Source organism: Ochotona princeps, chromosome 11, assembly GCF_030435755.1.
Source record: "Ochotona princeps isolate mOchPri1 chromosome 11, mOchPri1.hap1, whole genome shotgun sequence".
Lineage (NCBI taxonomy): Eukaryota > Metazoa > Chordata > Mammalia > Lagomorpha > Ochotonidae > Ochotona > Ochotona princeps.
Window position 1 is genome coordinate 73,274,852 of NC_080842.1, and position 12,208 is coordinate 73,287,059.

The 12,208-nt window shown below is 51.2% G+C and overlaps 1 protein-coding gene across 1 annotated transcript in view; it reads left to right on the top strand.

Annotated features, from left to right (window-relative positions):
- POLN (DNA polymerase nu) overlaps positions 1–12,208 on the top strand; it is an 87,620-nt gene that overhangs the window by 591 nt on the left and 74,821 nt on the right. The window contains exons 3-4 of the mRNA XM_058670396.1: positions 8,013–8,125; positions 10,024–10,181. Of these exons, the coding sequence (XP_058526379.1) occupies positions 8,013–8,125; positions 10,024–10,181 (271 nt within the window). The remainder of the gene's footprint in view (positions 1–8,012; positions 8,126–10,023; positions 10,182–12,208) is intronic.

A 12,208-nucleotide genomic window follows, 5' to 3' on the forward strand; every position in this document is an offset into this window, starting at 1 on the left:
ATTTCCTCAGCACGCGCATGCACACATGCACTCTCGCTTGCTCACTCACTGCATTAGACATCAAGTCATCAGGGCTGACACGGTGGCATTGCTGCTGAAGCTGCTGCCTTTGACGTTAGTATCGCACGGGGCCACCATGTGAATCACAGCGACTCCATTTGTGATCCAGTCCCCTGCTAATGTGCCTGGAAAAGCAGCAGTAAGTGGCCAAGTCCTTGGACCCTGCACCCCCTGCACCCCCTGCACCCCTGCATCCCTACACCCCCTGCACCCCTGCACTCCTGTACCCCTGCACCCCTGCACCCCTTGCATCCCTACACCCCCTGCACCCCTGCACCCCTGCACTCCTGCACCCCTACACCCCTGCACCCCCTGCACCCCTTGCATCCCTACACCCCCTGCACCCCTGCACCCCTGCATCCCTACACCCCCTGCATCCCTACACCCCCTGCATCCCTGCACCCCTGCATCCCTACACCCCCTGCATCCCTGCACTCCACCGCTGCACCCCCTGCACCCCTGCACTCCTGCACCCCTACACCCCCTACACCCCTGCACCCCTACACCCCTGCACCCCCTACACCCCCTGCACCCCTGCACTCCTGCACCCCTGCACCCCTACACCCCTGCACCCCCTACACCCCCTGCACCCCTACACCCCTGCACCCCCTACACCCCCTGCACCCCTGCACTCCTGCACCCCTGCACCCCCTGCACCCCTGCACTCCTACACCCCTGCACCCCTGCACCCCCTGTACCACTTGCATCCCTACACCCCCTGCACCCCTGCACCCCTGCATCCCTACACCCCCTGCACTCCTGCACCCCCTGCACCCCTGCACCCCTTGCACCCCTGCACCCCCTACACCCCTGCACCCCTGCACCCCCTACACCCCCTGCACCCCTGCACTCCTGCACCAATGCACCCCCTACACCCCTGCATCCCTACACCCCCTGCACCCCTGCACCCCTACACCCCCTGCACCCCTGCACCCCTTGCACCCCTGCACCCCCTACACCCCCTGCACCCCTGCATCCCTACACCCCCTGCACCCCTGCACTCCTGCACCCCCTGCACCCCCGTGAGAGACCCATGAAAAGCTCCTGTTGGAAGTAGCCCAGCACCAGCTATTGGAATGAATAGCTGGGAATGAACCAGCAAGTGGAGGACTTAAGGCTAGGACTGACTTCACAGCTCCAGCCTGCAGACGGGGCTGCTCTCTTAGCGTGCAGGACAGTGTAGCTGGCACCAGGAAAAGCTCTGAGCCCTCCTCGTTACCTCCCAGCTGGGCCGACCCGCCTGACTTAGACTTTGGCCTTGGGTGGGGTATTCACTGCTGCCTAGGCCTCCGGCTAAAGGTCAGTATCAGCCTGGGGAGCTTGTGGTGGCCACCACCCTGAAGGGGAGTTCAAGGACGCTGGAGATGGTGGGGCTCCCACTGTCCTTTCAGGCCACATCCAGGCCCACTGGGCTTAGAGCGACTTGAAAGTAACTTGAGAGGAAGGTGACAACGTTTGGCAAACATATGAATGTATTCCCAAGAAACTCTTAGCCTTATTTTTATTTAATTTCTATTACAAAAAAGAGACTTAATTATTTTTATTGGAAAGGCAGATTTACAGAGAGAAGAGACAGAAAGGTCTTCCGTCCATTGGTTCACTCCCCCTGTGGCTGCAATGGCCGGAACTGGGCCGATCCGAAGCCAGGAGCCAGGAGCCTCTTCCGGGTCTCCCACGTGGGTGCAGGGTCCCAAGGCTTTAGGCCATCCTCCACTGCTTTCCCAGGCCACAGGCAGGGAGCTGGATGGGAAGTGGAGCTGCTAGGACATGAACTGGTGCCCACCTGGGATCCTAGTGTATGCAAGGAGAGGATTTAGCCACTAGGCTATCTCACTGGGCCCATTTAATTTTCATTAAAAGAAAATTTGTCCATGTATTGAATTTATGGCAGAGACAGGAAAAACATTGCAATCTACTGATTCATTCTGTAAATGCCTGAAATAGTCGGGGGTGGACTGGGCCAGTGCGGGCGTGGCTGACGAGGTCTAGGTCTACCCCATGCTTGGCAGGGTGCAGCCAGCCACCTGGGCGTCAGCATCTCATCCTGGGGCCTGTGTTGGCAGCGATGCAAACTGAAGCTAGCTACTCAGATGGACGTGATGTTTCGAGGCAGCCTAACCACTGGGCCAGGTGCCTTCCCTGTAATTTCTCTAAGTTGTTTGAAAGGAAGACGGAAGATAGGGATCTTGACCTGCTGGCTGGCTCCTCACAGCGGGCAGCAGCTGGAACCAGGACTGGAGCTCAGGTCTTCCACTCCCTCCTGGCCCTTTGGTCTGTTTCCAACACGGTGGCCATGGTCGGCCCATTCACACCTGGCCAAGTCACCCCTCCACGCGCTCTCAGAGCACCCTGCTCAGGCCTCTCGCGAACAGAGGTGCTGGGCTGGCCTGCGAGGCCTCTCCGGTCCGACCCTGTAGAGCTGACCCTCGCCCAAGGCCTTGTTCTGCTGGCCACGGGCCACAGCATTCTCCCACAATGCTTCGTGCCCTGATGTTTTTCTAAGCAGATAGGAAGTGAACTGTGGAACATGAAAGTAGAGTAATAGTCGTGTCCTTAAAGAAAACCCCACATGTGGTTTAGCCTCGGATGTCTCAAGAATCAGTACTGGAGGGTAGCACCTTTATTTTTGTTCTTTGTGTAGCCGCAGTGGACTGAGTACTCAGTCCAAATTTGAAGTTACTTGATTGTCTCAGGAATGTCCTTGCGTCGTCAGCCCTAGTGGATGAGGAAGGGCTCAGTCCACCCGCAGCCTAGGCTGTCACACCCCTTCCCAGGCCAGCGTGCCCACCTCGTCGCCTCATTTTACAGAAGATCCTTGGCTTGAGCCCGCTGACCTCCTTGTGGGAGTCACTTCCTGGGTGCTGCTGTGCTCCATGCTCTGTGATGGACTTGGTGACCAGACTTAGCAAAGGAAAGTGCAGGACACTAAATGTGAATTTTACATAAACAATGGCTAACATTTTAGAATAATTCTGTCCCAGATGTTCACAAGAAATACTGAAAGATCACGTTGCTAAAAAATATTTACATGTTTCAGGTAAAAATGAACTTTTCCCGAAGTTCAGACTTCACAGGGTATCCTATCTTCTCTGGTGGCTCTTGGTCACGGATCGGGCTGTCCCAGTGTTCCCGAGTGCGTCCAGCGGGGTCATGTGGCAGCAACGGGACGTTCCACTGTACACTTCCCAGCAAACTTCCTTTGTGGTTTTGTGCCTTGAATGTCATCGAAGTTACTTAGGCTAATGAGATGGTCACCTTTTTAACTCTATAATTTCTTCCAGATTTATTGAATGAAACTTTCTGTAAGGAACAATTAGACTTTTGTTCACTTTACCCTTCATATCTTTTTTTATGTGTTTATTTTTATTGGAAAGTCAGATATACAGAGAGGAAGATCTTCCATCCGATGGTTCACTCCCCAAGCGGCTGCAGTGACTGGAGCTGAGCCGATCCAAAGCCAGGAGCCAGGAACTTCCTCCAGGTCTCCCACACGGGTGCAGGGTCCCAAAGCTTTGGCCCGTCCTCGACTGCTTCCCCAGGCCACAAGCAGGGAGCTGGATGGGAAGCAGAGCAGGGCTCCCAGGATTAGAACCAGCGTCCATATGGGACCCCGGTGCGTCAAGACAAGGACTTCAGGCACTATGTTATCATGCCGGGCCCCTTCATATCTTTTATTCCTTTTTAAAGATTTATTTATTTTTGTTTGAAGGGCAGATTTTACAGAGAGAAGGAAAGACAGGAAAAGGGGTGTCTTCCATCTGCTGGTTCATTTCCCAAATGGCTGCAGTGCCTGGAGCTGAGCTGATCCAAAGCTAGCAGCCAGGAGCCTTTTCTGGTCTCCCGTGTGGATCTAGGGTCACAATCACTTGGGCTGTCCTCCACTGCTTTCCCAGGCCGTGGGCAGGGAGCTGGAGCAGCAGTGGAGCCGCTGGGACATGAACCAGCACTCATGTGGGATGCCAGCACCACAGGCAGAGGCTAAGCCTGCTCTGCCATGATGGCAGCCTCAACCTTCATGTTTTTGTTACCTTTTAGGCCAGGCCTTCCTGACTGCCCATGGCAAAACAGGGCCCACGTACACAGCGCCTGCCTCACACCCCATCTTCATTGGAAGATACGGATGGAGATATTTGAAAAGCAAACTGACATATCTTCCATCTGTTGCTTTGTTTCCCAGATGGCCACGATGGCCAGGGCTAGGCTAGGCTGTCAAGAGCCTGGCCGTGCATCCAGGGCACCCAGACACTTGGCCATTTTTCTCTGCGTTCAGGCACTGGCAGGGAGCTGGATCAGAAGTTTGGCAGAGGAGTCGCAGTGGCATTGAGCAGCGGCGTAGCCCCCTGTGCCACAATCTCGGGCTGCATGTGTGACTGATTGTTTATTCTGTGTCGTTCTCTAAATCCACTCAAGATGATGGTTTGGCGTTGGTTTCACTTTTGTATCCCCAGATTCAGGACCAGTGCCACAAATCAGATGCTTGGTATTTCTGTTCAATATTATTATTAATTGAAGCAGTAATTACGTGGCGATACTACCTCAAATGTCGTAAAATTAAAGCGATCCTAATTCTGTTACAGTATTTTCAGGTTAAAAATGGGGCCCAGCATGATGGCCTAGTGGCTAAAGTCCTCAGTTTGCACGTGCCAGGATCCCATGTGGGCACCGGTTCTAATCCCGGCTGCCCCATTTCCCTTCCAGCTCCCTGCCTGTGGCCTGGGAAAGTAGTTGAGGACGGCCCAGAGCCTTGGGACCCTGCACCCACGTGGGAGACCCGGAAGAGGCTCCTGGCTCCTGGCTTCAGATTGGCACAGCTCAGCCATTGCAGTCACTTTGAGAATGAATATCTGATGGAATATCTTCCTCTTTGTCTCTCCTCCTCTCTATATATATCTGACTTTGCAATAAAAATAAGTAATTCTTAAAGGAATTTAAATTATATTGAAATTAATATAAACAGAGATAATGTACAAAATGCATTAGGTAACTGCCCATGTAGGATATTCTGTACATGTGCATTCTCCTCAGCATGCTGTTCCCTCTCCATCACGCTTTTCCTTCTCTCCGTCACGCTGTTCCCTCTCTGTCACACTGTTCCCCCTCCTTCACGCTGTTCCCTCTGGATCATGTTGTTCCTTCTCTCTGTCATGCAGTTCCCTCTTCATCTCTCTGTTCCCTCTCCATCTCTCTGTTCCCTCTTCATCATGCTGTTCCTTCTGCCTGTCACACTGTTCCCTCTCTCTGTCATGTTGTTTTCTTTGTGTCAGGACTCATTACACCTGTTTTATGTCTGAGGAGATTGAGGCTACAACAGAATGGAATTTGTAGGTTTTCCTGAGATTTCAGGTCATGTTTAAGTTTTTTTTTTTACTCTAGCTGCCTTTTGCTCTGCAAATGTGACTGACAGACATAATAAGCAGGTCGCTGGGCAAGGGGCAGCGGGGCACCCCACGATGGGAGCTGTCGGGCAGAGCGGGTGTGGGGAGCCCACCGTCCTCCCAGAGTTTCCTGGGAAAGGTCTCCTGTGAGTTTAATTGGCATGCCTTTATATATCAGTTGATTTTTTTCATGTGCACATTTCAGGATCTTTTCCTTATGTTCAATTGAAGAGAGCTTGATGATCATGTGTTGTAGTGAAGATTGCTTTTGGTCAAGCCTGTTGGGAGTTCTGTGCCCTCCTGGGTGTTGTTTCCCAATTCTTTCTCTAGATTAGGGAAATATTCCCTTATTATTTCATTAAACATGTTTTTTAAACCTGGTTTCTCTTTATACACCTTCTGGGACTCCCATAACTCTTATATTAGGCCTTTTAATAGTGTCTTTCAATTCTTGAATACTTTTTTTTAGCTTGACCCAGCTCTGCTTCCAGCTTTTTGTTTTCTCCCCTAGTGACAAGAAGTATCTTCTAATCCTGAGATTCTTACTTCTGCTTCATTCATTCTGTTTTTGAGACTCTCAACTGTACTTTTTTCTTTAGTAACAGTTTTTTAATATACTATTTTTTAAATTGGTTACATTGCATTATGTGACACAGTTTAATAGGCAGTGGGATTCCCCCCACCCCTCCCCAAACCCCCAGCTCCCCCCCATGGTGGACTCCTCCACCCTGTTGTGTTACCACAGTCCCCCCCCCATGGTGGACTCCTCCACCCTGTTGCGTTACCACAGTTCAAATTCAGCTGAGATTCTTTCATTGGAGGCATCTCCCAGGCATAGAGTCCAGCATCATATTGTCCAGATAAGTTCATCAGTTCCTTGGGGAGACCATCCCTGGTCTGAAGGTAGAGCTGGTAGAATGTTTTTGACATTTCGAAGGATCTGAATTGCTGCCACTCTCACCATCCAAGCACAATGTGGTCTCTGGAGAATCCACTGATTGACATAGTCCATCATAGAGTCTCCATTTGCCCAGCACTTACATTGCCAACTCATAGCTGAGGTGGTTGATCGACCTGCTCTGTCCTCCGTCAACTGATGGTTAGCGTTCTGAGTCCGAAAGTTCTACTGGGAAAATCCCCATAGAGCCTTTCTCCGAGATGTTCCCGGGCCAAACTCATGTATGTACCGGCAAGAACCGGGCCTGTCACAGTCCATCACCCCGATCAGCTGGCGGTTGCATCAACTGTACTTTTAATTTGCTCCATGGTATTCTTCATTTCTGATCTATCCACTTTCATTTGATTCATTTCCTGTGTGACATATTCCTTAAATTCCCTGAACACCTGCTTTACATGCTTCTCATTGTTGATAAGAAGCTTTATAACAAGTGTTTTGAATTATGTATCCCCCATTTTCTCAATGTCTTCCTCAGTTAACTCTGAGGTTGGCATAGGGTTTTGCTCCTTTGCAGGGGAATCTTCAGTAACACTCATTGTGCCTCTGTCTCTTTTTTTGCTCTTGGTCATTGTGCTTCTGGTTAGCAGATTCTTCTCCTTGGGACAGGTTTCTAAGCTGTGTTACCCACAGGTCTATAGTTTGATTTTATTGATTGCAGTTGGTACACGGCTCTTTGTTTGCAGTCACTTGTGCCACTCCGTTCCATCAAGTTCCAGGTCTGGGTTCTTATGCTAAATTTCCACCATGGTCTCTGCAGCCCCAGCTCCTGGATCACCCGTCTCCACCTCCTGTGATGCCGTGCTGAGGCTGCACCTTTGTCTGCACAGCCTTTCTTCAGCTTCCAGTTGGAGCAGTTCCCAGGATTAGGGAGACACCAGGTGTCCTAGATGGCTAGGTTGTTGGTGGTGGTACTGATCTTGCCGGAACCTGTTGGGTGTCAGGTCTGAGGGCCACACGGACCTATCTTGGGTGGAACCTGCATGACGCCACATTGTTGCAGTTCACTGAGCCAGAAATGAGTTCACTCCCAGCTCAGCAAATGCGCTGACTCCTTGACTCCTTAAACCCTTGACTCCTTAACCCCTTGACTCCTTAAACCCTTGACTCCTTAAACAAAATGGTTCCCAATACAGCTGTAGAGGGCGGACTGGGCTGTGAAATGCACCCTGTTCCTGCACTGCCCCTCTGGGACCTGCTGGTCTGTCTCTGCTCCTGGTCAAAGCAAACAGACCAACAAGGGATTAGAAAATCAACATGGTGGAATAGGGTAAGGACACATTTAAAGAGAAGGAGAAACATTGGCCAGTGTGAAGCAGAGAGGGCACATTCCAGGAAGTAGGAGAGGACAGAACAGCAGAGGGGCACCTGGAGACTGACAGACATGGGAAAGCAGTGGACACAAAGGTGTGGTGTTGCAGTGACTGATACTCCAGTGGCATTCAGCTAACGGCCATCTGAACTCCACCAGCAACAGGGTGGGAAGTGACGTTCACCAGGAAATCAGGAGGTGAACCCGAAGAACATGTGCTGTCTAAGCCTCAGCTATTAGGAACAGTGTGTTTCTGCCTCAGGAGTCCCACATTAATGCCTACAGAGGTGAATTTCTTCTCATCGTGTAGGCACGTGCTGTTTCAAATACTGAGATGCAAGGCTCCTGTTGTTTGCTTCAATGCTAAGGACTTTGTGAAAACGGTGCTGCAGGTTTTTGGTGATGGCATCAGTTGGAAGCATGGTGAGTTAGAGCTCTTGTTGCTTCTAGAATAGAACTGTTGAAGTAACTGCCGGCCACGATGACTGTGTTACCACCCAGTCTCTGGAGCTGGGCACACACCCTGGTGCACCCTGTAACATGAGCAGTGGAGTGAGGCCCTGGATGCCCCTCAGTGTCTGCGAGCTGGGCCTGTCAGAAGCCAGGAGCCAGGAGCTCCTCCAGGTCTCCCACGCGGGTGCAGGTTGGGCCGTCCTCGACTGCTCTCCCAGGCCACAGGCAGGGAGCTGCATGGGAAATGGAGCAGCCGGGACACGAACTGACACCCATATAGGATCCTGGTGCGTTGCAAGGATTTAGCCACTAGGGTACCATGCCAGGCCCCAGACTTAGAAATTTTATAATAAGTAAACTACAGAGTCCATTCATATCAAGACAACATGGGAGATGTTTTTCTCTTGTTTAAAATAGTAAATGCAATTTTTAATAGTTTTTTTTTTTTACTATATGCACAGACAGGTAATAGACCACTTCTAACAAAGCATAGCCATTGAGAGTTGTAGGTAGATGTGACTGCTCACAGGACAATTCTTTTCAAATGCTCCATATGTTTGAAATGCTTATAATAAAATTTTGAAAAAAAAATTTTATATTGAAAATTTCTCACATGAAGTTGAAAGTACCCATTTATCAACTTGAAAGTTGTCTTCCCCTGCAGCCCCCACACACCCCCCCTTAGTCTGTAACAGATCCTAAGCAGCGCACGATTAAATATCCGTTTGTAGGTAACAGCTTGGGGACTCCAGTTCTCAAAAGGAGCAGATGTCCAACAGGCAACTGAAAAAGCACTCAGCATCGTTAGCCATCGGGAAATGCAAATTACATCACAGTCAGATGCCCGATGCGGTAGCCTAGTGGCTAATGTTCTCGCCTTGCACATGCTGGGACCCTATATGGGCGCTGGTTCCTATCCAGGCTGCCCCACTTCCCATCCAGCTCCCTGCCTGTGGCCTGGGAAGGCAGTTGAGGATGGCCCAGAGCCTTGGGACCCTGCACCCACGTGGAAGACCCTGGGGAAGCTCCTGGCTTTGTGTCAGCTCAGCTCTGGCCGTTGTGGCCACTTGAGGAGTGAACCATCAGACATAAGACCTTCCTCTCTGGCTCTCCTTCTCTCTGTAAATCTGACTTTACAATAAAAATAAGTAAATCTTTAAAAAATCACAGATATCACTTAATTCCTGTCAGAATGACCGAAATCCAAAATTCGTTCCCAGATGGCCACATTGGCCAGGGCTGGGCGAGGCCGCAGCAGGCACCAGGAGCTTTGGGTCTCCTGTGTGGCCATCACCGGCCCAAGTGCTTACATCACGCTTCTGTTGTTTTCTCAGGCACGTTACAGAGAGCTAGATCAGAAGGAGAGCAGCCAGTGTCTGCGTGGTGACGAGGTAGGCTAAACCCGTGCCACGTGCAGCAGCAGCCACCCAGACGGGTGCCCCTCCATGTCCTGGCTGCTCCAGTCCTGACTGAACCCTCTGTTTATAGCCTGGGAAGTCAGTCAGCAGAATACGGCCCCAGGCCTTGGGCCCCTGCACCCGTGTGGGAGATCTGGAAGAAGCTACTGGCTCCTGGCTTCGGATCTGCTTAGCTCCAGCCATTATAGGCATCTGGGAAGTGAACCAGCAAATGGAAGGCCTCTCTCTGTGTGATTCCTTCTGTTTGTAACTCTGCTTTTCAAATAAGAATAGAACACAGCTGCGCCGCCGTGCCAGCCCTGTACGTAGCTCCAGTTCTGGCTTGTTTATTTTCATAGCTTCTGTCATTTTCTTAGTTTGCTTCTGAACCTTAAATATCTTGTCCGAGCTGGAGAAGCAGTGCTTACTTGTTCTCCTTCGCGGTGACTAAGTGACCTCTTTCCTGTTTAGTTGCTGACTTTGTAGGTCTTGACCCCAGAATTGCTGCGTGGCTTATAGACCCCAGAGATGCCACACTCACCTTTGAAAAGTTAGTGACAAAATACCTTGAGAAATCCGTCACAGTTCACGTGGACAGCACTTACGGGAATTACTCGAGAAACATGGTGGTGAGCTGTTTTTATTTTAATTCTCTGTGTTTTTCCACTGTTTAATACTCTGTTAGTTAACAGTATCAACAGATGACAAGTAGGAAATGTTATCAGAGCAAACACAATCAAGACGCTCTGTTGCTCAAGAGTTAACATAAGGGCTTACAGGGCAAGCCGCCGTCGTAACTGCTGTCACCAGGGCAGAAGACACATGTCGCTGTGAGCCAGCCTTCCCAGTGCTGGCCCGTGATCGGACGGGGCAGGGTTATCCAGAGCACCGTCTGCTGACTGCGGAAAGAAGCATGCTATACACCGTGAAGCATCACTGAGCCATAAGAAAGACGAAGCAGATTGGAACCACTTGAAGGCCACTGTGCTTGGTGAGACAGGCCAGTCCCCAGAGGACAGACACTGCACTTCCCTAATCCGTGTGCCTAACGCACAGAGAACAACATAGTCCTCTGTCGGTGGGTTGTTTTACCAACTGCAATGTAATTCTAACATTTTTCTAGAAGGCTTTTCTATTCCGTAGATGGTCAAATGCAAAACATTGTCAACATAAATTTTCACTTATTCCACTCCAATTTCTGTAAGATTCATTCATTTGCAAAGGTAGCCTGAGAGTGAGACAGGTTTATCTGAAAGAGCTTCCTAGATCATGACATCCTTTGTAAGTGTTTTCTTATTCTAAGTCACTAAATGCTAAATATTTTTTACTTTTAAAGATTTATTTATTTGAGAGGCAGAGTTGGAGAAAGAGAGAGGGTCTGGCATGGTGGCTCAATACTCAATAGGCTAATCCTCCACCTGGTAGCACCAGCATCCCATATGTGCAGCAGTTCGAGTCCCAGTTGCTCCACTTGCAATAAACCTGACTGTCTAGGGTCTTGGAAAGAAGCAGAGGTTGACCCAGAGCCTCGGGACCCTGCCCCGCGAGGGAGACCCAGAGCCTCGGGACCCTGCCCCGAGAGGGAGACCCAGAGCCTCGGGACCCTGCCCCGAGAGGGAGACCCAGAGCCTCGGGACCCTGCCCCGCGTGGGAGACCCAGAGCCTCGGGACCCTGCCCCGCGTGGGAGACTCATAGCCTCGGGACCCTGCCCCGCGAGGGAGACCCAGAGCCTCGGGACCCTGCCCCGCGTGGGAGACTCATAGCCTCGGGACCCTGCCCCGAGAGGGAGACCCAGAGCCTCGGGACCCTGCCCCGCGTGGGAGACTCATAGCCTCGGGACCCTGCCCCGCGTGGGAGACTCATAGCCTCGGGACCCTGCCCCGCGAGGGAGACCCAGAGCCTCGGGACCCTGCCCCGCGTGGGAGACCCAGAGGAAGCTCCTGGCTCCTGGCTTTGGATCAGCTTCCTTATGGGCACTGTGGCCATTTGGGGAGTGAAGCAGCAAATGGAAGACTTTCTCTACCTCTCCTCTCTCTGTAAAATCTACCTTTCAAACAAAAATAGCTAAATAAAAATTTTTTTTTAAATTAAAGGGATAAGAGTAAGAGAAAGATCTTCCATCTGCTGCTTCACCCTGCAAGTGACCACATGGCAGGGGCTGGGACTGGGGCGGGCTGGGGCAGACTGGGGCGGAGGACCCGCACGTGTACCCTGTCTCTGAGCTCTCACATGAGCGGCAGGTGCCCAGGTGCTTGGGCAGCCCCCGGCTGCATCCCCAGGTGCCCTCACAGGGAGCTGGCGCATTCCTGGGGCTTTGGAGTGGGATGCCAGCGTAGTAGGCAACGCCACAGTGCCAGCCCATAAAATAAAAATCTTTTGATTTCATGTTCTCAAACATTTTTTGAAAAAGTGCCTTGTATTACTCCGTCTGTAGGATTAATAGCCGTGGGTTGGGAGGAAGCATGCAGATCTGGAGGGTATGTGCTTCACACTCTGGAACGCACCTGCATGAGGGGACGGCAGTGACCACAGCTGCTGTTGGAAGCTTGCACATGAATGGGGTGTTGGGGGCAGAGGACCCCTTGACCCCTGCCCCGGGCTGTGTGTGCATTTAAAAAGCACTTTACAGGCCACACTAGGAGGTGTTTGAGCAAG